This window comes from Equus caballus, chromosome 13, assembly GCF_041296265.1.
Source record: "Equus caballus isolate H_3958 breed thoroughbred chromosome 13, TB-T2T, whole genome shotgun sequence".
NCBI classification, from domain to species: domain Eukaryota; kingdom Metazoa; phylum Chordata; class Mammalia; order Perissodactyla; family Equidae; genus Equus; species Equus caballus.
Genome location: NC_091696.1, coordinates 38,840,052 through 38,866,043, shown reverse-complemented (window position 1 = coordinate 38,866,043; position 25,992 = coordinate 38,840,052). Strand labels below are relative to the sequence as shown.

Below are 25,992 nucleotides of genomic sequence, written 5' to 3'. Positions count from 1 at the left end.
GATCTCAATATCATCAGGTACATTTAGGAAATTGTCTTGAAATGGTAATATCTATGTAATACACATAGAGAGATGGAAGAGGCAATAAGGGAAGGCGGGGGGGCTACAGTTCGGATGCCCAATCAAGGATAAGAGCAGGCCTTGGCAAACTATCGCCTGTGAACCATATCTGGCCCCCCTACCTGTTTTATAAATAAAGTTTTATTGGCACACCACCACGCCCACTTTTTAAAAACATATTGTCTGTGGTTGGGTTTATGCTATAATGGCAGAGTTGAGTCATTGGGACAGAGACTGTACGGCTCATAAAGCCAAAAATATTTACTATCTGACCCTTTATTAAAAAAAAGTTTACTGACACCTGGATAAAAGACATGACCTCAGATCTGAGCAAACTTGGAAGTGGAACTAAGGCCCTCAGTCATTATGAGCTCATAATAAAAAAGAAACCAACAAGGAGGAGGGAGTCAGTAAATACCATCAGCTGGAGAATCCAGGCCCCCAAGCATGGCAATTTGAGACCATGAAATAAGTATATTTAAGATGATTATAGAGATTTACTAAAAAATAACATAAACTTTGGTGAAAGAACAGGGCAGTAAGAAAAAAAGGGATCAGATTTGAAAAGAACTAAATACCACCTCTAGAAATGAAAACAATTTATGAACGGGCTAAGGCAATGCTCCTCCAACTTCAGTGAGTGTCAGAGTCACCTGGAGGGTTTGCTAAAAAGCAGACTCATGGGCCCCACTCTCTATCCAATTCTGACTTAATAGGTCTGGGGTGGAGCCCATGAATTTGCATTTTTAACAAGCTCCCAGGTAATGCTGATGTTGCTGATCCATGGACCATATTTTGGGTATGAGTTAAATAGCAGATGGCCACAGCTGGAGGAGTCATTAGTAAACCGGGAGCTAGAGCTGGGAGAGAGAATGCACAGGGATGGAGCTGGGAGAGAGAATGCACAGGGATGGAGCTGGGAGAGAGAATGCACAGGGATGGAGCTGGGAGAGAGAATGCGCAGAGATGGAGCTGGGAGACAGAATGCACAGAGATGGAGCTGGGAGACAGAATGCACAGAGATAGAGCTGGGAGATGTGGAAAAGCGGTTGAGACAGAGACAGAATGAGATGTCCCAACGTAAGTCTAATAGGAATTCCAGAGGTGACAATAGAATGAATGGAGGCGAGGCACTATTCACAGAGATACTGAGTGAGAATATTACAAAGTTGAAGAAACATGAATCCCGGACTCAATAAATAAGGACATAACCAACCAAAATGCCTCCTGGTGAAACTCTTGAATGCCAAAAGCAAAAAATAAGCCTTAAAGCTATGTGAAGGAAGGCTTACCTGCAAAGGAGAAACAATGAGACTGACTACAGACTTCGAATCAGCAGTAGCATGTGCCAGAAAACAGTGAAGTGTATTATCTTCTAATCCCCAGGGAAAGTAACGTTCAACCTAGAATTATATGCCAACTAAATTACCATTCAAGAGCACGGGCTAAATACATTTTCAAACACCTCTCTCACTAAAAGGACCGCTAAATGATGTACTTCAGTTAGACGGAAATTGACCCCATGAGGAGGCAGTGGGAGTGGGATGCAGGAAACAGTGGCGAATGAGGAAGGTGATAAATCTAAATAGGCATTGACTATTATGCACACACACACTAATGGGGGAAAAATGAGGGGAAGCTGAAACGTTAGACAGCAATCGTGAAAGCTGAGAGTGGGAAGATTGGAGTTAAAGCGTTCTAAAGTCCTTGTAATTGTTGGAGGGGGAGGCTGGACAGATTAGTTTTTTATTTTAAGTTGTTTATTATGTTATAACAACATTAAAGAAAGAAAATAGAATGTGAACTGACAAATCAGTAGAGGGAAAAAAATGGAATACAAAAAATCCAGTGCGATAGAAAGCAGGAAAGGAAAAAAAGACATAAAAGCATGATAGATACAAAAGGCAAAAACAATCAAACAACTGGGAGAAGATTTTTGCAAAGCATTTATCTGATAAGGGGTTAATATCCAAAATATATAAAGAACTCATACAACTCAACAACAAGAAAACTAACAACCCAGTTGAAAAATGGGCAAAAGATCTGAACAGACATTTCTCCAAAGAAGACATACAGATGAGCAACAGGCTCATGAAAAGATGTTCAACATCTCTAACTATCAGGGAAATGCAAGTCAAAACTACACTAAGATATCACCTCACGCCCATCAGAATGGCTATAATTAACAAGACAGGAAATAACAAGTGTTGGGGAGGATGTGGAGAGAAGGGAACTGCTGGCGGGAGTGCAAACTGGTGCAGCCACTATGGAAAACAGTATGGAGAGTTCTCAAAAAGTTAAGAATAGAAATACCATACAATTGAGCTATTCCACTGCTGGGTATTTATCCAAAGAACTTGAAAACACGAATGCGAAAAGACACATATACCCCTATGTTCACTGCAGCATTATTCACAATAGCCAAGACTTGGAAGCAACCCATCAGGGGACGAATGGATAAAGGAGATGTGGTATAAATATGTACAATGGAATACTACTCAGCCATAAGAAATGATGAAATCCGGCCATTTGTGACAACATGGACGGACCTTGAGGGTATTATGTGAAGTGAAATAAGTCAGAGGGAGAAAGTCAAATACCATATGATCTCACTCATAAATAGAAGAGAAAAGCAACAACAAACAAACACGTGGAGACAGAGATTGGACTGGTGGTCACCAGAGGGGAGGTGGGGATGGAGGAGGGCAAGAGCGGTGATTCGACACGTGTGTGTGATGATGGATTGTAATTAGTCTCTGGGTGGTGAATATGATGTAATCTACACAGAAATCGAAATATAATGAGGTACACCTGAAATTTACATAGTGTTATAAACCAATATTACCGCAATAAAAAAATAAAAAAGAAAAGGAAAGCACTTGCTTCACACACACAAAAAAAAGCATGATAAATAAAAACAAAGTGAGGCGAGAGAGGTCAAATATGTCACTAATCACGGTAAATGTAAACAGAATAAGCTCTTCTCTGACTTTCAGATTGGATTAAAAAGAAATCTGCCTCTATGCCAGAGGTACAGGCAACACAAAAACGACCCAGAATAGTTGAGAGTAAAGAGATGGAAAAAGATATACAACACAAATACCAACCAAAAGGAAAGTGATCTTGCATTATTAGTATCAGGTAAAGTAGACTTTGAGACAAAAGGATTATCAGAGCTAAAGAGGATCCTTAATGATAAAGGAATCTGGTGTTTTCTATATGACTCAACTTTTTTTAATGCTATTCATGACCCACTAAATTGAATTTACTACTCAGTAATGTGCTACAACCCACCATTTTAAAAACGCTGCTCTGGAACACACTTCTGATCCTCCCAAAGGCCCCAGCTTTCTCTTCAACTCCTAGGAGGCGTGCAGCCATACCTCAGATGAACATCTGTAACACCTCCTCAGTGCCCAGAAATACGTGATATCTATGGGTTTTTGTAATTAGTTCCTAAAGACAGTAAGGAACACCCATAACCACCAGAATGAGAAACCAAGTTTTCTTTTGTTTGCCAAAGATCTGAGAAGAAATCACAAAACTTACAGAGAGAAAATTGAGTTCATGAGAAAGTTGGGAACTCTGCATATTTCATTAGGTAATTGAAAGAGGTTTGGCAAACATATATTCTCTTTATGTTGAAATCCACTTTTCTTGAGGATAAAATCCTTCAGCAGAATCATGAGTATGTTGAGTCCTGGCGAACACGTAGAGAGAACCTTCTGGGGCAACTCGCACCAAGTTGGAGGTTCACTCTTGTGAGCATTACTGAAGGGCTGTCCATTAGTCACTTCTCCAGTGTCTTTCTAGCAACTGTAATATATTAGGTATTTTCCTCCAAAGCAATTAGAAAAACTCCAGGGAATCATCCAGAGAGGATGGCCGTTGCTATGTTTTTGTCTGTTTTGCCAAGAAGCAAGGAAAACAACTGAGCTAAGAGGAGTTGAGAGGTAGAGATCTGTGAAGGGTAGTTTCAGAGTCCCAGGAACCCTTTTCCCCGCCGGCAATCGCCACCTCACAGCCTCAGTTCCTCTCTTCCAGCTGACCTATGCCTAAAGTCACTCAGTTATAAAATCATTTATGAATAATAATTTGTAAACCCTTGTGAGGAGGTCTCACTTTCAATTTTATGAAACATTGGCTCTTCAGCCACTTGGCGCCATGTCCTAACAGCAGTTGTAGGACGCAACCTCAGAGCTGAATTCAGATTATTCTCATTACTTTATTAATTGATTTAAGAAATTGCTACACAGTGAGAGAATATTATGTGCTAGATGATATCTCATCTTGTTTTCACACCAACCCGAGGAAGGAAGTATTTGTATTATCCCCTTTTTACAGATGAGGAAATCAAGGCTCAGAGAGTTTAAGTAACTTGCACAAGGCTTCTCAGCTTGTAATTTGCAGAGCTGAAATTCAACTTTAGGCTCTCTGATCCAGAGTTGGCTTTCTTAACCAATATGGTACCCTGTATTGGCTTTCATCGGAGTAATATATAATTAGAAGAATTTGATGGGTTCACAGGCATTTTTTAAAACATTCACATCCACATAATGGAGTTTTCTTCCTAGTCTCACCCAAAAGTCAAGTACACAGTAACTTGTATGATGCTCAGTGTGCCTATCTTGGAAGAGCAGATGGAAGCCACATGGTAATTTAAAGAAGTAAAAGTAGAAAGCCACTGATGAGGGAGTCTTTGTTTTGCAATGGAATTGTTTCCGAGTTAAACATTACGCTGCACTCTGTGGTATTTGCTGATCGGCACAAGCACCGCATTTAAATTGATTCCCTAATCATGACGATAATGACCAGGATTAGCCCAGTTCAATGGGTGCATGCTTTCCCCAGGGCTCACAAAAGCCTTCTCCAGGGATCCAGGCTTTCCTGGTCATGAGAAGTTCACTAACGAGGCTGCTGCTGGGCAATAGCAGTCCCCAGTTCGAACTGAAGGATATTAAGGATAAGATGAAGGGTCTCTCTGGCCAAACAGAGGAAAATCATGCTAAACTGGTCAGCAGAACCCTGAGAACGACAGGCTTCCCAGAATGATGGGGAAATGGGTGTTTTTGCGTGTTGAATATTTAGGTAATTGAGAGTTCAAGGGGTTGTAAGAAAAATTGTTAAAGAACTCTTGTTTGCCTTTTAAATTTTAAGCATGTTACTTAAAATTTAAACACTTAGATTCCTAAAACAACATATGCTCATTGTAAACATAGCAAATGATCCAATCCAGAAAAATTTGGAGGAAAAAGTGGACCCCCTCCCCCGTTTCACTTCCTCCCCAGAGGAATGCACATTCCCTGTGTATCCTTCCAAACTTTAAGAGTAAGCCAGTTGTAAAGAGGGGGTTTGACTATGATAGAACCTAGCCAACTGGCTGATTGTAATGAGTGTTATCCTTTCTTTAGTGATTCAGAAGATCCTTCGGGTTTATTCTCATGAAGGGCATCAGTTATCGCAGTGCAGAAATGTGGGGATTTCTGTGTGTTTGGATCCCAACAAACAGAAGCTTGTGGGAAAGTTGTGGATAATCCCCTTTTCAGCCCTCCAGGAGGGTCTGGGCTTGGTCAGACCGCAGCTGATCACCCGCCTACCCAGAACAGAGAAGTCGAAGGTGCCTAATCTCCGGGACCTAAGACTTTAGGAAATCCTGTAAAAACATTGGTTTGTAATTTAAAAGATTTGGGGGATTAATGTTCTATGATGTTAATATAGGCCTGATTTTACTCTCTGAAATTTGCTCTCTGAACTTTATATATATATATATATATATATATATATATATATACAGTACTTTATATGTATAAATTTTAAATATATGTATTTATAAATTGTGTATTTTCTTTTTCTTTAAGCAAGAGTAGCTTCCATTTCTAAGTTCAGCAGGAAACAATCAGTCATCTTTATTTTGGAAAAAAAAAAATCTCTTGAGTAGTTTTCTTGAGACCAGTAAGGCACCCCATGCCTGGGAGAGGAAGTAATAGGAAGGACTTTATTTTTCTTGAGTTTGATACGGCCAGTCCTCCAAATTCTTCTTGTGAGTAGAGCTCTGGGGTACATGAGATCAATTTATATAAGGAAACTAGGAACTTTCTGGAAGGGAAGGGGTTGAGATCACCCCAACCCCAAAATTTCTCCCGAAGATTCCTGGTTATAAAAGCGTGTGGGAGGACCCTTCTGGAGGACAACAGGACTCAGGAAGCCAATCCAGGAAGATGAAAGGTTAAAGGATGTTCCTGACTGCAAGTTTGTCGAGCCTGGACTCCCCACCACTTAAATGTGGGTGTTCTTGCTTTGAAATTAAAAAAGAAAGTACTTCCATACTTTAGAGATGGATCTGGATCTACATACCTTTTGTTGCTGCTTGGTCGTTTCTTTCAAATTCCACAAAGGCGAATCTCTCTGGATTTCCAGGAGATTTAGAATGCGGTATACTCATCTAAACAACATGGCCACATTTTCCAAATACTCTTTCAATCCAGCTGTGATGAACATTTCTGGAAGTAATTCACATTCACTAATTCACTAAGTAATTCACTAAGCTTTATTTGTAATTCTATACCTTATTTAGAAGGTCAATAAATTTTAACTTAAAGAAGAAACCCACTGTGGGAATAAAATTGAGAGTTCAGAGATGAACCCATACATCTGTGGTCAATCTGTTTTGGACAAGGGTACTGTGACTATTCAATGGGGGAAATAATAGTCTCTTCGACAGTGGTGCTGAGAAAACTGATGTCCACATGCAGAAGAATGGCTGGACTCCCACCTTACACCTTATACAAAAATTAACTCCAAATGAATCAGAGAGCCAAATATGAGCTAAATCTGTACAGCTCTTATAAGAAAACATAAAAGTAGGGCTGGCCCGGTGGCGCAGCGGGTAAGTTTGCATGTTCTGCATCTCAGCAGCCCAGGGTTCGCTGGTTTGGATCCTGGGTGCGGACACGGCACCGCTTGGCAAAAGCCATGCTGTGGTAGGCATCCCACATATAAAGTAGAGGAAGATGGGCATGGATGTTAGCTCAGGGCCAGTCTTCCTCAGCAAAAAGAGGAGGATTGGCAGTAGTTATCTCAGGGCTAATCTTCCTCAAAAAAAAAAGAAAACATAGAAGTAAATCTTTATGATCTTGGATTCAGCAATGGTTTCTTAGATATGACACCCAAAGCACAAGCAATAAAAGAAAAAATAGATAAATTGGACTTTGTCAAACGTAAAAACTTTGTGCATCAAAGGACACTATTAAGAGAGTGAAAAGACAGCTTACAGAATGGGAGAAAATATTTGCAAATCATATAGCTGATAAGGGTCTAGTGTCCAGAATATATAATGAAGTCTATAACTCAGCAATAAAAAGACAATTCAATTTTGTGAAGGCCGAGGACTTTAATAGACATTTTTCCAAAGATATGCCAGTGGCCGACAAGCACATGAAAAGATTCTCAGTGTCATCGTCATTCAGGAAATGCGAATTCAAACCACAATGAGATACCACTTTACACCCACTACGATGGTTATAATAATAATAATTTAAAAAGTAGAAAGTCACAAGTGTTGGCAAGGATGTAGAGAAATTAGAACTGTCAGACATTACTCGTGGGGCTGTAAAATGATGCTGCCACTGTAAAGGACCATCGGTGGTTTCTTAATAACCTAATCATAAAATGACCACATGACCTAGCAAATTCCACTCCTAGGCATATGCTCAAAAAAATTAAATATAGGTGTTCAAACAAAAACTTGTACACAAGTGCTCATAGCAGCTCTATCCACAATAGCCAAAAGGCAGAAACAACTCAAATTTCCATCGACTGATGAATGGATAAACAAAATGTGGTAGAACTATACAGCGGAATATTATTCAGGAAAGAAATACTCATACAAGCTACAATGTGGCTGAACCTCGGAAGTATTATATGCTGAGTGAAAGGAGACAGACCCAAAAGGCCATGTATTATATGATTCCCTTTGTATGAAATATCCAGAATGGGCAAATCCATAGAGACAACGGATCTAACGACAGAAGAGACTATGGACACTGGTGGATGCCACGGGCTGGGGGGAGGGGAGAAGGGGGAGTGGCCGACTGCTCAATGCATGTGGAGTTTCATTTTGGGGTGATGAAAATCTTCTGGAACTAGATAATGGTGACGGTTGCACAACATCGTGAATGTACTTAATGCCACTGAATCGTACACTTTAAAATGGTTAAAATGGTAAATTTTATGTTACATGTATTTTACCAGAATTTTTAAAAATATTGGGGTTACTGGTGACTCTGATGAAAATCCGGTGGGAGGGAAGGGCAACAAGATTCCTCAAGTCCAATTGCTAAGAGAGAAGGAAGAGATAGATTCCCTATTGAGGGGGGCGGGTGGGGGAGAAGGGAATGATAGTTCTGGGGCCGTGAGGTGGGTGATGGTGAAACCCGACTCAGTCTAGCCCTTTTTGGGACTGTGTGTCCTGCGGGGTAGATGTGTTTCTGTTGTTAGTGCTGTTGAGTTGATTGACCCTGTGTACAGCAGAGCGGAACCCTGCCCGGTCTTTTTGCGCCATCCTCGCACCTTCTGGCGCTACATCAGACAATGTTTCACTGCTACTCATACGGTTTTCATGGCCAGTTTTTTCGGAAGTGGGTGGCCAGGTCCTTATTCCTGGTCTGTCTTAGTCTGGAAGCTCCACTAAACCTGTCCACCATGGGTGACCCTGGTGGTATTTGAAATACAGGTGGCACAGCTTTGAGTATCACAGCAACATGCAGCTGCCACAGTATACAACCGACAGACAGGTGGTATGGTTCCCAGACTGGGAAATGAACCCAGGCTGTGGCTGTGAGAGCGCGGAATCTTAACCACTAGACCACCAGGGCTGGCTGGTGGATGTGTGGATGACGATAAAACGTGGAAACTCAAAGAATTGCAGGATCACAGTAGGAAGCCTGGATCCCAATGACCAGAGTAGGAAGTCTTAATACCCAACAGTGGTCTAAAAAAGCAGGAGGTTGGGCCCTGGTTTTGTGGCATCACCACGATGAGCAGAACTGGGGAGTAGCCGGCCCCTCTAGACCAGCTCCTGACTGTGAGCCCAGCTGGTCTGAGCTGTGGCTTCAGGAAGAGGAGAGGAGCAGGCAGGCTGCGCCTTTGGGCACCCAGGGTCCCTGCATAGACAGGAGAAGGCCACTGCCTCCAAAGGGATTCCCTGGTCTTGGCATGCGGTGTGAGACCTCCCAGTTCCACTTGCCAATTGCAGTAGAGGCAACTCTTCCCCTAGGATATAAAGCTTTAATGCTTTAAATGAACAGAGCCCGTTCAACAAGGAACCCCCCAAGGTGGCGATGATTACTTGTTCATCTTAAGAGCTGAGTCAGGAAGCCATATCATGGGGACATGTTTCTCAAGGTGTCTCACAGCATTCTTTTGGGGCTTTAACTTATCTTTGAAAATAAAGTTGACACACATCCACATATATAAAGCCACTCATTTCCTGTCTTGGAATCTACCCTGGGGGGAGCGCCCCTCCGGCCAGTGGAGGAGTAGGAAGAAGAAGCAGGAGGGGAAGGGTGTGCGCGGCTGTGGTTTTGCTGTGCCTCTGCTGCCCTCTCACCTTGGAGTTCCCATCCCCCAGGACGTCTCACCCCCTGCGCCTTTGCACAGGCCGGTGTCTCTCCGGGAACGCCATCACACTCCACGGCCTTCTCCCCACAGCTAACTCCAGTTCATCCTTCAAAACCCACCCAGAGGGCATCTCCTCCATGGGATGTTCTGACCCTCCAGGCTGCGTCCAGTGCCCCCTCAGGGTTCCCTTGTCCTCACCGATAGCCTTACTCTTACCGCATTATATTGACCTTCGTCCTGTAGACTCCATCTCCTGCTGGGCTCTGAGTCCCTAAGTCCAGGGCAGCTGGAACAGTCTGCCTACGTTTGAATCCCAGCTCCGTCATCTCTTGGCTTGGTGACTCAGCAAGCTGCTTAAACTCAGTTTCCTCGTCTGTAAAATGGGGATAATCATTCTTGCCTCATGGGATGGTTAAAATTTGTAAAACACTTAAACTCTGCCTGGGACGTGAGTGCTCAATAAATATGAGCTATGGTGATACTAAAATAAAACTAATACAAAGAATTAAAGTTATCATTAATAATCTCTTTATTCCCAATGTCTAGCACAAAGCTCAGTAAGCAGTGGGCACTCAGTCAGTTGGTGTTAAACGGGACTGTGGTTAATACATTAGCTGTGATTAATCTGGACGTGTGCTGTCCAGTACAGTAGCCCCCAGCTGTTTGTGACTATTGAGCACTTGAAATGCATCTGGTCCGAACTGAGATGTGCTGTAAGCGTAAAATACACACCAGATGCCGAAGACTTAGTGTGGAAAACAGAAAGCAAAATGGCTCATAAATGATATTTTTATATTGATTACATGTTGGAATGATATTATTTTGGATCTGTCAGGTTAAATAAAACGTATTCTTAAAAATAACCTCACCAGGAACTATTAGAGACAATCAACAACTACAGCAAAGTTGCAGGATATAAAATCAACATACATAAATCAGTAGCACTTCTATATGCTAACAATGAACTAACAGAAAAAGATCTCAAGAACTCAATCCCATTCACGATCAAAACAAAAAGAATAAAATACCTTGGGATAAATTTAACCAAGGAAGTGAAAGATCTATACAACGAAAACTACAAGACCTTCTTGAAAGAAATCGACGACGACATAAAAAGATGGAAAGACATTCCATGCACATGGATTGGAAGAATTAACATAGTTAAAATGTCCATACTACCTAAAGCAATCTACAGATTCAACGCTATCCCAATCAGAATTCCAATGTCATTCCTTACAGAAATTGAACAAAGAATCCTAAAATTCATATGGGGCAACAAAAGACCCCGGATTGCTAAAGCAATCCTGAGTAAGAAAAACAAAGCCGGAGGCATCATAATCCCTGACTTCAAAACATACTACAAAGCTACAGTAATCAAAACAGCATGGTATTGGTACAAAAACAGGTGCACAGATCAATGGAACAGAATTGAAAGCCCAGAAATAAAACCACACATCTGTGGACAGCTAATCTTCGACAAAGGAGCAGAGGGCCTACAATGGAGGAAAGAAAGTCTCTTCAACAAATGGTGCTGGGAAAACTGGACAGCCACATGTAAAAGAATGAAAATCAACCATTCTTTTTCACTATTTACTAAAATAAACTCAAAATGGATCAAAGAACTAAAGATTAGGCCTGAAACAATAAGTCTTTTGGAAGAGAATATAGGCAGTACACTCTTTGACATCAGCTTCAAAAGAATCTTTTCAGACACCATAACCCCTCACATGAGGGAAACAATAGAAAGAATAAACAAATGGGACTTCATCAGACTAAAGAGCTTCTTCAAGGCAAGGGAAAACAGGATTGAAACAAAAAACCAGCCCACTAATTGGAAAAAATATTCACAAGTTATTATCCAACAAAGGGTTAATCTCCATAATATACAAAGAACTCACACAACTCAACAATAAAAAATCAAACAACCCAATTACAAAATGGGCAGGGGACATGAACAGACATTTCTCCAAAGAAGATATACGGATGGCCAATAGATACATGAAAAGATGCTCATCATCACTAATCATCAGGGAAATGCAAATCAAAACTACACTAAGATATCACCTTACACCTGTTAGAATGGCAAAAATATCCAAAACCAAGAGTGACAAATGTTGGAGAGGCTGTGGAGAAAAGGGAACCCTCATACACTGTTGGTGGGAATGCAAACTGGTGCAGCCACTATGGAAAACAGTATGGAGATTCCTCAAAAAGTTAAGAGTAGAAATACCTTATGACCCAGCCATCCCACTACTGGGTATCTATCCTAAGAACCTGAAATCAGCAATTCCAAAAGTTCCATGCACCCGTATGTTCATCGCAGCATTATTCACAATAGCCAAGTCATGAAACCAACCTAAGTGCCCAGTAACTGATGATTGGATAAAGAAGATGTGGTATGTATATATATAAATATATATATATATATATATATATACACACAATGGAATACTACTCAGCCATAAAAAAGGACAAAGTCGTCCCATTCACAACAACATGGATAGACCTTGAGGGTATTATGTTGAGTGAAATAAGCCAGACAGAGAAAGATGAACTCTGTATGACTCCACTCATAGGTGGTAGTTAACATATGGACAAAGAGAACTGATCGGTGGTTGCCAGGGGAAAGGGGGGTGGGGGGAGGGCACTAGGGGTGAAGTGGTGTACCTACAACATGATTAATAATGATGTACAACTGTAATATCACAAAGATGTTAACTTTCATAACCTTAATAAAAAAAAACAGACATAAAAAAAATAATAATAACCTCACCAGGGGTCAGCCCTGTGGCCTAGTGGTTAAGTTCAGCATGCTCCACTTGGCAGCCTGGGTTCGCAGGTTCAGATCCTGGGTGTGGACCTACACCACTTGTCAGCCATGCTGTGGTGACGACCCACGTGAAAAACAGAGGAAGTTTGGCACAGATGTTAGTTCAGGGTGAATCTTCCTCAGGAATAAAAAAAAAAAACCTCACCATTTTACTTTTTAAAACGAGACTGCAAGGAGATTTAAAATTACACATGTGGCTACATTATATTTCTATTGGACAGCACAGATCTAGAATGTTCTCAACCTACCCTTAGTTTAGCAAATCTTCCCATGACCTCATTTATGCTCAAACGTTCTATAAGCTGTAGGAGTAAAGCTAATTCGTTTAGATCAATGATTCATTTACAATGAAAAGTACATCCAACTGGTTTGTAAAGGGTTTTCCATGCAGGGTTAACAAGCTATATAGAAGTATGTGGAAAGGGAACTAAGCTTTGTGGGGATTTTCCAGGTTCGCTGTGATCCTGAGATTCAAGAACTGCGTCAGTGGCAGAAGAAACTACGTGAAAACAAGCACATTCACCAGCGAGTCCGAATTTTCTGGGCCAAACAAGAACAGAAAGGTCAGTTGCTTGATTCATAGTCATTAGTTTAATCAGAAAAAGCCTGATTTCAGCTGAGGCTCAAGAAGGACACCCTCTGAGGTTTTAGAGGGTCTTTGTGTCTGCAGGGAACTCAACTGTGCATGAGGGAAGTGACTGCGTATTAAGACGCTGCTCTGGAATGACAGCGGTGATGTGATATGATTTACAAGGCCATGTCCCTCACTCAGGGACAAATTCAGAGTCATCTTGTGTCTGCAGGTGTCTTTTGTTTAAGCTACAAGACATCAAGAATAACCCATCATTTTGGAAACAGGGTGTCTATCAATGTGATGGGGAGTTATTCTTCTAAGTTGTTGATTGTGTGTCTGAAGTGAAATGGGGTTTTATGCTTGTCCTGCCCCTTTTTGCGAGACAAAAAACACACACACAGGGGCTGGCCCCATGGCCAAGTGGTTAAGTTCGCGCACTCTGATTCGGCGGCCTGGGATTTTGCTGGTTCAGATCCTGGGAGCAGACCTAGCTTTGCTCATCAGGCCATGCTGAGGCAGCGTCCCACACAGCAGAGCCAGAAGGACCTACAACTAGAATATACAACTATGTACTGGGGGGCTTTGGGGAGAAGAAGAAAAAAGAAAAAAAAAAGGAAGATTGATAACGTGTTAGCACAGGGCCAGTCTTAAAAACACACCCACACACACATCGCAGGACAAGGAAACAAGCACCCACCACCTGTCATGTGCAAGTGTCACCATTTTGTCCTATTTATTTTCCTCTTATTTTTAGACTAATTTACTACATATTCACAGTAGGAAAATTAGAAAAACAATAGCCAAAAAAGGGGGAAAACCCCAGAAGTCCCACCACTGTTAATATTTTGGTGCACATCGTGCTATACATTTTCCAGTACAAAGAGATGCAAATATATATATATTGATATTTTATTAAAAATGAGATTTTACATTCTGTTACACATACATCTGTACATTCTGTCCTATAATCTACCTTGTCACTGAACGCACTCAGAATGTCATTCCGGTCAACCACTAGAGTGGCATCGTGAGGTTTAACGGCTGTGTGGTGCGGACTTAGCACCATTTATATAACCAACAGCGTGGAAGGAGATTTGTGATATATTATCAAGTGGAAAAAACTGCCAAACCTTAAGTTTTCATCCACGTTAAAAATGCGTACATGGAAACACAGAGCTGTCTAAACGTGCTGGAAGAATACCTTCATGGTCGCGACCTTTAGGAATTCGGACTAGAGGGGAGGAGGCACGCTGTGGGAATCTTTTAAATCAGCACACACGAGTTTACAGTTATGAAAACCCATGAGAAAGCCTCTCTCCCTCAGCAGGCTGCAGGCCATGCATACTGTGGGTCCTCTTACCAACCCCCCGACGCCGTACCTGCGCCCTTTCGCTAGGCTGCAGCTTTCCAGTCTCTTTTCTGCTCTTGCCACATGCCGGCGTGTTCCTCACCTCGGGGACTCTGCTTTATCTGTTCCTTTCCTGCCAATCGCCCTTCCCCAGCTCCTTCTCGTCCTCCACGCCTGGGCGTTACCTCCTCAGAGGGGCCTTCCCCAGCTGCCCGATTGACCAATTTCAACATGGTGGGGTCTAAGCAAAAGTCTTCTTTTCCCTCCAGAAACTTTCTTTAACCCTGCTCTCTCGATGCTCCCTGTCAGCCCCTTCATGGCCTAGTGGGTGATTTCATGTCTTCTCAGTATGTTCTAGTTTCATGAAGCCCAGTCTGCTTTAAAATCGCAATCTCAGACCCAACTTAACGCTTACCCACCCGCCTCCGCCCTGCATCAGTGGGGTTGGGGGTGGGGGAAAGAACTGTCTGATGTTTCCTACTCCCGCCCTTCCTTCCTCTGTGCCCCGCCCCGTTCTCCTTCAGTGGGTTAGGGGAGAAGGAGGGAGACGCAGAGGCGCATCCATCTCTTTACTTTCTGCCGCCATGCTCTCGCGGCTGTTGCTACCTCTCTGGCTGAGACCGCTGGGCCATTCTCGGGAGCAGGCATCCCCGTGCTGGCTCTCTGACTCACCCGTGTTATTTGAGTTCTTCCTCACGGGGGACAACAGGTGGCACAACTCCCCTATGGGGGGTCTGGCTCTGGTGCCACCTCTTCCACCCCGCCCCCCAAATTCCACCTCTTCCAGTCCACTCCTGGCTCTTGGGTGTCTCCTTACCCAAAGGCCAGCCGTGTTGGGTGGGGCATTGGAAAGATAGTCCAAGTTACCTCTCAGCGTCCCCTTGACCCACAGGCAACCAATGGCGGACATGCAGACTTCTCCACTGCCCTCCTTGCTCTGCCCCAGCATGTCTCCCCAGGTCATACTGAACCTGCTCGTGTGGGCACAGGGGAACGAGCTGTGGAAACTGCCCTCCAAGCAGGTGTCCAACCAGGCGAGGAGACCCCCCAGTCTTTCTGAGTGCTTCTCTTGGATCTTCCCCCCTTGCCTCAGGGCTTGGGTCAGGGTGAGCGCCCACTCTTATCTAAGAGAGGAGAAAAAAGTACAGCACTCGCCTCTGGGCCAGCACTTCTCAATCTTTTTGGACTGTGCCCCATAAGAAATAGTTTTATATCACAATCTAGTACATATGAATATACAGATGATTTATATACCTAAAACAAAAGTTTTAAGAAAAAATTCTGTTATTATGTGTAATACCCTCTGGCATTTTCTATTCTATTTAGTTGTTTGTTGTTGTTGTTTTAATGCTGGATGTGACTCAGTAAATTGATTTCATGGCCCATGGTTTGAAACATACTGCATTGGTTCATTTCTCCACAGTGCCTATGATTTCTTCTCCTGCTTTCCTTCCTGCAGCCATCTATTTAGGTGACAGTTGGTTCCCTTCTTCATAAACAGTGGTTCTCAATATTGGCTGCACATTTGAATCACCTCGGGAACTTTCTAAAAATACCAAAGCTATGGACTGGAAATTCTAGAAGCAGTGAGCATTCCTAGTGCCCGGATCTTGGTTTCTAAGTACCCCTCATTCTAATGGAATCAGGATTCTTTAGAGAAATGGCTGATTCTAGGGCTGAAGCCAGGAAAGGAGAAGATGAGCCTAGAACATCTTATGCCAGAAGATAAAGAAGGCTCAAGAAAATGTTGGGGACCTAGGGGAAAAATACAGCCCCCCCCCCCCCCGCCCCCGGAGGGGAGACTCACTGGGCAAATCTAGGACAATTTAAGTGTCAGAGTTAACAGTGACAGAAATGAATTGTAACTCATTGACTAAAATAAAATCCAAATGTGCATATGGATACAAAGTAAATTAAAGAAAGAAACAAACAAGTGAGGGAGAAGAGGAAGCTTTTCCTTAATTAGCACGCCACCTTATACATTTGGAAGGTGTAATGAAATTTAAAAGGCAGTATTCTGTAACCATATTACAGCTGACATAGCTGACTCAGGCAAGAATGATCAATATGAGGCTAAACCACTGAGGGAAAGTTTGATGAGGAATGTGATATTTAAGTCTCAAAATGTCTCTCCACAAATTAGTCTTTAACACAAAGGGGAAAATAGTAACTTTGTATCAGAGAAACCTGGCAGACCCACCCCAGCCAAGTGTTCAAAATCAGTATCATCAACAATGGGACAAACTGACATCATGTGCCTCCTGCTGTGATGCGCTGAGGACACGTGACATGTGCTTATGCACTGTGCCTGTCGAAAGTGCAGAACTTGAATCTCATCATGAGGACATGTCGGACAAACCCAGCTTGAGGGACATGCTCCAAAATAACTGATGTGGACTCTTCAAAAATGCCAATGTCAAGAAAGACCAAGATCAAAGGAGACCAAAGAGACAAGGCAGCTAAGTGCAGTGTGTGATCTTAGACTGGACCCTAGGTGGAGAAAAAATTCTGTAAAAGACGTTATCGAGACAATTAGCAAACCTTGAATACGGGCTCTATATTGGCTGATAGTATGGAACACTATTAAGTTTCCTGATTTTGATCAAGTTCTTGGGCTATGTAAGAAAGCTCCTCATTCTTAAGATACATGCTGAAGTTTTTAGGGATCAAAGGATATCATATGTAGCTTAATCTCAAATGATTCAGAAAAAAATAATGTGTAACACACATGTGTACATGTACATATACACACATGTATACAGGGAGAAAATGAAAAGTGAATGTGGTAAAGTATAAACAATGGGGACTCTGAGAGTGCTTTGGATGATTATTGCAACTTTTCTGCAAATTCAATATTATTTCAAATTTTTAAGTTAAAAAAATACCAGTGCCTCACCTCCGGAGATTCGGACTTGATTATTTTGGGATGGGCCCCGGGCATCTGTGTTAATGTTAAGTTTCCCTGATTCTAATGGTCTTCCAGAGTTGAGACTCAAAGGAGAAGCCTGATCCCCAATTGTTTTGTGCCTTCTTTAAAATGTGGAGTCCTCTAGGCCCGCGTGTCCTGAGCCCTGGGCATCCTGCTGATGCACGATCATACGTGTGTTATTTGTGTCCTTGGCACTTATGTATGTTTCTCACCAAAGTGTAAGCTCCATGAGGACAAAGACCTTGTCCTAGTTCAGTGCCTGGCACAAAATGAGCACCAAATAAATATCGGTTGAATGAATAAGTGAGTCAGTGAGTGAATGAGTGGACAGGGTTCTGAGGCTTTGGTGAGCCAGCACACAGACAGTGCCCGGTGCAGAGCAGGAGCTCATCACACTGGCAGTGTCAGGATCGCTCGTTAGGAAGCAGCTCGAGCTGTGAGTGTCCAGCAGGCTCAGCACAGGCCCCTCTTCCCTGTGCAGCTGCTGTTTCGTTTCACTCCCCGCTGGAGGCCAATCAGGGCTGTAATCAGTGTAAAGGCCAGGGAGAGTGCAGCATCCCTATCTATTTCTGTCGTTACCTTTTCTTTTGAGTCGACTTGCTGTTGGTTGACTGACTGATTTGCCTGGCTATGAGCAGAGAGGGCAGCCAGGATTGAATGGAGAGGTGCAGCCCGCAGCAAGGGGCAGGGTGGAAGCATTTCTGTCCCAACCACCTGCTGCCCGCGTCCGTTGCCACCTTTCCGGGGCTCCAGCGTGTTTTCCAAACAAGATAGGGTCTTCAGGAAACGCCACAACGTAAACTCCCGGGTAAATTTCCCATTTACGATGAGACTGCGATAAAACGGCCCTCGGGTAGTAAAGCCACTTCTGACCCCTGTCCCCAGATCTGCGGTCAGGGAAGAAGGAAGTACGGTGCAGTGGATGAAGGCCCAGGTTGCGGAGTTGGCCAGACCTGTTCATGGCATCCCGTTACTTTTATCTGGGTGACTCTGACCTAGCTAACTTCGTTAAGCTGCAGGTTCCCCAGGTGCAAAATGGGACTCTAATAATAGTACCTGTCTCATACAGTTAAAGGATTACAAGAGGTGATCTTTTAGAGCAAGTCCTGGCACACTGTTCCCGTAAATGTTAGTACTGTCATTATTAAAAACCCGTGTTGGGGCGGGGCCGGCATAGCGGTTAAGTTCTCACGCTTCACTTCCCCGGCCCGGCGTTCACAGGTTCGGATCCTGGGCGTGGACCACTCAGCAAGCCATGCTCTGGCGGCGTCCCACCTAAAGTGGAGGAGGATTGGCACAGATGTTAGCTCAGGGCCAGTCTTCCTCAAACACACACACACACAAATCTGTGTGCTTTTAAGCAATTTTGTGTTGCTCCCCTCCACTAGACTCTAAGCTCCATGGGGTTCCCTGTGGGGACCATGTTTGTCCTACCCATCGTGATGCCCGCAAACCCAGCACAGGGCCGGGCTCAGAGCAGGCAGTCTGTATGTATTCAGTGGATGGACTTGTGGGCTTAATTTTACAGATGAAAAAGTAGAAGCCCAGGAAGGTCAAGGGACTTGCCCAAGGTCACACAGCCAGTGGAGGGCCTGGGGCTGGAGCCCCAGCGTCCCGTTTCTCTGCCCAGTGTTCTGACACATAGCTGAGGAGAGACGCAGAGACATAAGACACTCGCTTGGATTCCACCATCAGGCCAACCCTCTCAGGAGTCCTCCTGAACATGACACGCTACTTGTCCCATTTCTTATGGCCTGGGCTTCGGGCTCTTGCTGCTTGTGTTTGCGTTGACTGAAGCCCCTCAGGAGGGGCTGACCTTTGAGGGACAGGGTACAGGCTGCTGCCCGCCAGGTGAAGCACGGCTTCCATTACCCTCTGGTGTCACCGAGCTGCGTCACTTTGTAAAGCTCATCCACTGCAGAGTTACTTCCTGTTTTAAACCTTATCCGCCTGGGCAGTGGGAGGTTTAGAAAAGAAATCCCCGAGCCAAGGGGACGCTGCAATCAGACCCCAAAGTCCTCTGATGAAGCAGTTTGAAAATTAGTGTTAAACACGTGTTCGTCTTCCTTTAAATTTGCAATAAAGAAAAGAAGTAGAGGGGTTGCAAAGAAAAATGGGTTTTCAACTTCATCTGAAAAGCCCACGAACTCATCCACATACAAATCAGCAAACAAACATGATACATTCCCTGAGGGCCTGCCATTTTATCCGTGTCGTGCTCTGGTATTTGCAGAGTGAATACGTGTTGCCGAGTTCACTTCTTGGAGCAGCCTGGGCGCAGACAGGAGGCCTGAGGGAGAGAAGCGCCAGCTGTCGGGGTAGATTCGTGGCCATTTATAGCCCATCTCGTGTTACACTGAGTCAGAAGCCATCCCAAACAGGGTTTTTTCTTCTAGGACAGAAATGGTGTGAAGTTAGTCTTGAGTCTCTAGCCACAGGGACAGTTGCAGGAATTATTTAAAAATGTGTGTGACAAGAATTGCAGCCAATATAATCCAAGAGAAGATGCCGGAGTCATTTTTGGGATGTGGGCAAAAATCCCTTCTCAATTAGTAGCATATTTTTAGCTTCATATAGTCGGTAATTATTTTCAAATGTGCTTTGTAATAGAATATCCATATTTTACTTGGATATCTAGTATGAGGAGGAAGAAAGAAACCACAGAAATTGTCTATGACATCAGCTTGCATTTCATATATATATATGACATCTGATTACATTTCTCCTCTGTGTGTATTCTTTACATATGTGTGAATACTCTTAATGACTCTCTCACATCTTCTTAATGTTTTAAAGAAAGGGGTGGGGGAGGATGACCTGTCAAAGGAAATAGATTGTTTACTTTTCTTTGCTTACCTGTTTATTCCCTACCTCATTCCAAGGGTGGTTTGTTGTAGCTTACAGAAACACACAAAACATAACATTTTTAGGTAAATGTGGTAATTGGGTTAAGGAAGAATTAAGAGCAGGGAAAAAATAAAGTCACTAAGTGCAGTAAGCAAAATACTTACTCCAAGGCCTATGCTTGCTAGAGATTTCTTGGAGACAAAGCAAAGAGGGAAATAGTGTCTGTTACATAATTCACAGTGTCCACAAGAAAAAAGACAAGCCAGTTGTTCAGGAAACACGGGGCCCTTCCCTAGTACATTATGCACTGTGAATAATAACCTCAAAAATGTTCCTACAGTAAATAGAAATATGGCTCTGAGCTTCCTAGAAGCCACACCAATGAAGGAAATAGGATCATTACATTGTTTATTGTGTCCTCAGGGTTAAAAAAGTTTTTTGGAAGCCCACTTATTCCTGGAGCTGATTTTTCTCTCATTAAGAGGACACTGTAATGTAGTGAATGCCATCCTTCCCCTAAATATAATAACGAGTTTCTTAGAGCAGCATTTGCTTCTGGAGGGAAAAGATGAAAGCCTGGGGTAGGGGTGGAAACCAGAAAAACTTCCTTCCTGATTATAAATATAGTATTTTAACTATTAGGATTGGGTTTTAAGGATAGTCTCACAATAGGCACCTCATCTTGGCCACACCACATGCTGTGACCTTAGGATGCCCCTGGAACCTCATTCCTAGAGCAGAGAAGGACATCTGGAACTAAGGACTAGCTGTAATTTATTGAACACGCACCATGTGCCAGGCACTGCACTGAGCATCTTACGCTTCCGTGTGGTCCTCACACCTGCTCTCTCAGAGAGAGGATATTGTCTCCATTGTACAGATGAGGAAACCACGGCTGGGAGGATACATAACTCTCACCAGGTCCCACAGCCAGGAGGGCCAGAGGCCAGAGCTGCCTGATGCCGGGGAACCAAATGCCATCTCATGCCAGGTCGTCCAGTTGCTTTAACCTGTGTGCCCAGCAGGGAATGTTGGCCCAGTGCAAGTCATCCCAGCAGGGTCCCAGGGCCGGACAGTGGGCACGCCTGGCCATGCCTCCCACCCTGCACACTAACACTGAAATGACCACAGGCCACTGGAAGAGGGGAGGTTTGGGGCTGAAGGAGGCTAGGTCCCCAGTCCAAAGGCTGCGGGATCTCTCTGCATGTTTCTGGGAGACATTTCCACTAGAACAAGAAGCCAGGGCCAGTGGAGAAGGATGAGGCTGTTCTTCTCTCCCTGCTCGACTCCCTGTCCCTCTACCGATGGGGAACAGGGAGGTGTGCCACCCAAGGTGCAGAGAACATCTAGCCTGTGGCCCAGGAGATGGATTCCGGCATTGGCTGTGACTCTTTGCGACTAGCAAACATAATCTATCATATAACCAAAAAGGTCAAATTTTCAGTGACTTATTTTCCAGAGACAACCACTATTGAGGGTGTCAGCATATAGAGTTCCTTTGTCCATCTATCAATATATAAATATGCACACATATACAAAATATACTCACACGCATATTTATAAACATGGAACCGTATGTGATGTCTAGTGTACTGTAACTTGCTTTTCCTTCACTTGCCATCTTTTCATGCCAAAATAGATAGATCTCTCTCATTGTTTTTCATGATTCCATAAAGATGATAGATCAGTATCCTACTTTTTTTTTAGCCAATCACTGTGGATGGGTATTTGGCTTGTATTATGACACTTTTTGCCATAGACACTTTTGTAGATACCTTCTTACTTACTTATGGAAGTATTTCTATAGGATAAATTCCTAGAAATGGAATTGCTAGGTCAAAGGACATGAATACATCAAGTTTAGACAGTGATCACCGTGTCGTCGTCCCAGAATGCTGCATCAATTTATGCTTGGTGCCACCAGCCCACTCTGGAACTTTTGATGGGCCATGCAAGCTTTGTGCTTCATTTTCCCTACTTGTAAAATGAGAATGATTACACCTCAGGAATAGTTCTAAACGGAGTGATTGCTTTGATTAATACCATGACTCCTTAAGAGGAAATATATCTGTAATGTATGGTATCACTTTCATTTTAATTTTTCTCTCATATCTCCTTAAACCTTAGTTCGTTCTCCATTTTAACCTGCCAAAGAAATAAAAATTTGATTAAAGGAAATCTAGTGACTTCATGCCCTGATGTGACTTTCATCAGTTCCATTTTTAAGACTCACCACGGAGCGGGCATGTTTGCATAACACTGACTTTCATACGTATCTTTGCATTTAAAATTTGCAAAAGTCTGCCCAGGAAGGACATGCCTTCTACTGAAATGCTCAAAGATCCCCTACTATTCTGCTGAAATTAAATAGTAAAATAAAAGATCATTTCCTTTTTTAAATGGTCTGCCCCAAAAGTTCAAGATCCCAAATTTAAGCATACATGAATGGATGCTTTCAACCTCATTAGCTTCATTCTCTCATCTGAATGTTCAGCATTCTTCTTGTGGTTATGTAGATGCAGAATGCTTCTGTAGGGCCTAGATAAATCTACAAACTTCTGGAAGGCTCATGGAAGCAGATTGGATTACGCTTCCCATTTACCAACTGTGTAACCTCGTGCAGTTTGCTCAACCTCTCTGTGACTCAGTTTGCGTAGCAATAATGTGGAAATACTAATATTAGTAACCACTCTGTAGGTTTTTTGCGAGGATGAAATGAACTGGAATAGTGCCTGGCTCATAATAATAAGTGATCAATACATGGTAACTATGATTAGTAATATAAACATTCAGCGTACTGTCGTTATTAAGAATATTGGCCTCGGGGTCTGACAGAACTGGGGTCCTGCCTCTTCCCCTCAGTGTGGTCATGGGCAAGTCGCCCATACTCTCAAGGCCCACCTTTCCCCTCTGTTATATGGGGACAATTAGGGCCTGTGTAGAGCGCTCCCGTGAGGATTAAATGAGATTAAATACCATGTGTGCCATTAAATAGATCCCTGGCACAAAGTGGAAGGTCAATAACTGGTGGCTGGTTTTGGTAATATTTTTTAAACTGTCAAGAAAAATAAACAACATTTTTATTCCAGGTAATTTACCTACAGCTCTGGTTCTCAGTCCTGGCTGCAGACTGGAATCCCCTGGGGGAAATTTATAAGGATGTCAGGCTAGAGGCCAGACATACTAATTACGTGGGTTTATTCTTGGTAGAGAATGTGTTGTAACCACATCAGCAAAATCCTGGTACTATAGATTAGCTGCAAGATTCCAGTAATAGCTTTGGATTCAAAATCTTCCTTTGCGAGGCTCTTCTCACTAATGCAATTTCATTTGGATTAAAACTCAGGGGATCTGTGTTCCTGGCCCAACTCTGCAATTTACCGGCTAGACGGGCCTGCTTTCTCCTTTGAAAAATGGACAGGGTGGACCAGGAGATCTGCATAAAACAGCAAAGCCCATAGGTGTTTGCTGTAGAATCTCCCTCGCCCTGGGCAAGAGATGCTTGCCAAACCTTGGAAGACTGTTGCTGTGGTCTTGGTGGTGGTGGTTGGGTTTGGGAATCTGGTCTCAAGATTGACGGTAAGAACAACAGATGGTGAGCGTTCTGGGCTCTTGTTGGGGAGAGTGGGGCAGGACAGTTGAGGCCAGAGAGTAACTGGGCGGGTTCAGATGTTGAGAGAAGAGGGAAGGGTGGACTGGGTATTTGGCAATTTAGGAGAGTTTGGGGGAAAGGAGAGGGATGTTTAAAGGAGATTTCTGTTTGATCGTATATTGAGTAGTAGGAAACATATGTTCAGATTGAGGGCCTTTCCTGTCACCACATTTGGGTCTGCCATATCCAGAGGTGACTTTCTGAATGAAAGTTGGAGCTAACGGAGGGAGGGCAGCGGGAACTGCCCCTGCTGTGTGGTGTCTGCAAAGGTCCCTGCTCCTCAGGAAAGCCCTAATTTATTGAGTGTCTACTATGTGCCGGGCCCCTTCCTCATATTATTGCTAATCTTCACAACAAATTGAATGAGGATACACTGTAATTACCCCCATCTTTCAGCGGAGGAAACTGTGTCTCATAGGTGAGGTCACTCGCCTTTGGTCACACAGCTGCTAAGGGCAGAGCTGAGGAAATTTAGAACTTGCCACAGCACCACCCCGCCTTGCTCTTCTCACAGCGTTCTTTTCAGTCAGTCCACGGACTGGTAGCCTGAGGGCAAGGTCTGGAATTCGTGCTCTCTAAAAGTGCAAGAGTTCAATACCGAAATGAAGGCCACACCGTAAAGAGGAATGGAGGACTGGTGCGTGCTCCAACATGGACGAACCTCGAAAGCATTGTGCTAAGTGCAAGAAGCCAGAACAAAAGGCCACGTATTATATGATTCCATTTATGGGAAATGTCCAGAACAGGCAAATCTATAGAGACAGAAAGTAGATTAGTAGTTGCCTAGGGCTGGGGGACTGGAGGCATGGGGGGGTGATAGCTAACAGATATAGGGTTTCTTTTTGGGGTGATGAAAATGTACAATTGACTGTGATGGTGCTTGTACATGTCAGTGAATATACTAAAGCCATTGAATTGTGCACTTTCAATGGGTGAATTGTATGCTATGTGAAGTATATCTCAATAAACCTGTTATAAAAAATTAAAATGAAGGCACAGACCGCCACACACCCAATAAAATGGATAGTATCAAAAAACCCCAGAAAAGAATATGTGTTTGTGAGAATGTGGAGAAATTGGAGTCCTTATACACTGTTGGTGGGAACGTAAAATGGTGCAGCCAAAATGCTTCCTTAAAAAAATTTAAAAAGGAATCACCATATGATCCAGCAATTCCACTTCCGGGAAATACACAAAGAATTGAAAGCAGAGTCTCTCAGAGATATCTGTATACCCATGCTCATAGCAGCAGCATTCACAATAGCCAAAACGTGGGAGGAACACAAGTGTCCATCAATGGTGAAATGGATAAGAAAAATGTGGTCTACACATACAACGAACTATTTTTCAGCTTTCCAAAGGAAGGACATTCCGACACCTGCTACAACATGCGTGAACCTTGAGGACATTATGCTAAGTGAAATAAGCCAGTCACAAAAGACAAATACTGTGTGATTCCACTTCTGTGAGGTGCTGAGTGTAGTCAAATTCATAGAGACAGACGGCAGAGTGGTGGTCGCCCGGCGCTGGGGGGAGGGGAGGACGGGCAGCTATTGTTTACCACGCACAGTGTCTCAGTTTTGCAAGAAGAAAACAGTGCTAGAGATGGACGGTGGTGATGGTTGCACGACAATATGAATGGCTTTAATGTCACTGAACAGTACACCTAAAAAATGGCTGAGATGGTAAATTTTATGGTATGCATATTTTACCACAATAAAAAAAATGGAGAGAAACAAATGAAGACAGATCCCAAATGTCCTCATGGCTCGCTCCCTCACCTCCAGCAGGCTCTGCTTCCTGTCACCTTCCCAGTGGGTCGTCCTGGCTCCCCTAGTCCTCTGCCCTGCTTGTCCCCATCTGACATGTTATCTACAGGATGATTTTAAAAACTGCCGCTTGCACACTCTTAGTGCAGCGTGCTACATCTGGTGGGCGTAGACCAAGAACTTGGTGATGGTGCCGCCTCTTCTTTGCAGCCTTGGAGAAATAAAGAAACGTGGCGTGGTGGCCCTTCACCCACAGCTGTGATGCAGGATCTGGGATGAAGCCAATTCCAGGATGGCTGGGTGCCACGTTGCCCGCATATGTTACACGGGGCTGCATAGACGTTGTAGTTACTATGTTAGTGCCT

General features: G+C 43.4%; 1 protein-coding gene across 24 annotated transcripts in view; it reads left to right on the top strand.

The window, feature by feature from the left end:
* IQCK (IQ motif containing K) overlaps window positions 1-25,992 on the top strand; it is a 118,156-nt gene that overhangs the window by 74,554 nt on the left and 17,610 nt on the right. For 17 of the 24 annotated variants that reach the window (XR_011424314.1, XR_002799296.2, XR_011424313.1 and 14 more), the window contains one exon: window positions 12,960-13,071. The exons of 2 other annotated variants lie outside the window; for them this stretch is intronic. Coding sequence is in view for 18 of the 22 variants with exons in the window: in XM_070230918.1 (XP_070087019.1) it covers window positions 12,960-13,071 (112 nt within the window). In the remaining 4 variants the exon portion in view is untranslated. Of the gene's footprint in view, window positions 1-12,959; window positions 13,072-15,889; window positions 20,551-25,992 lie in introns of those variants that run through there. 5 more of the 24 variants (XM_070230919.1, XM_070230920.1, XM_023616235.2 and 2 more) reach the window with 5 other exon arrangements.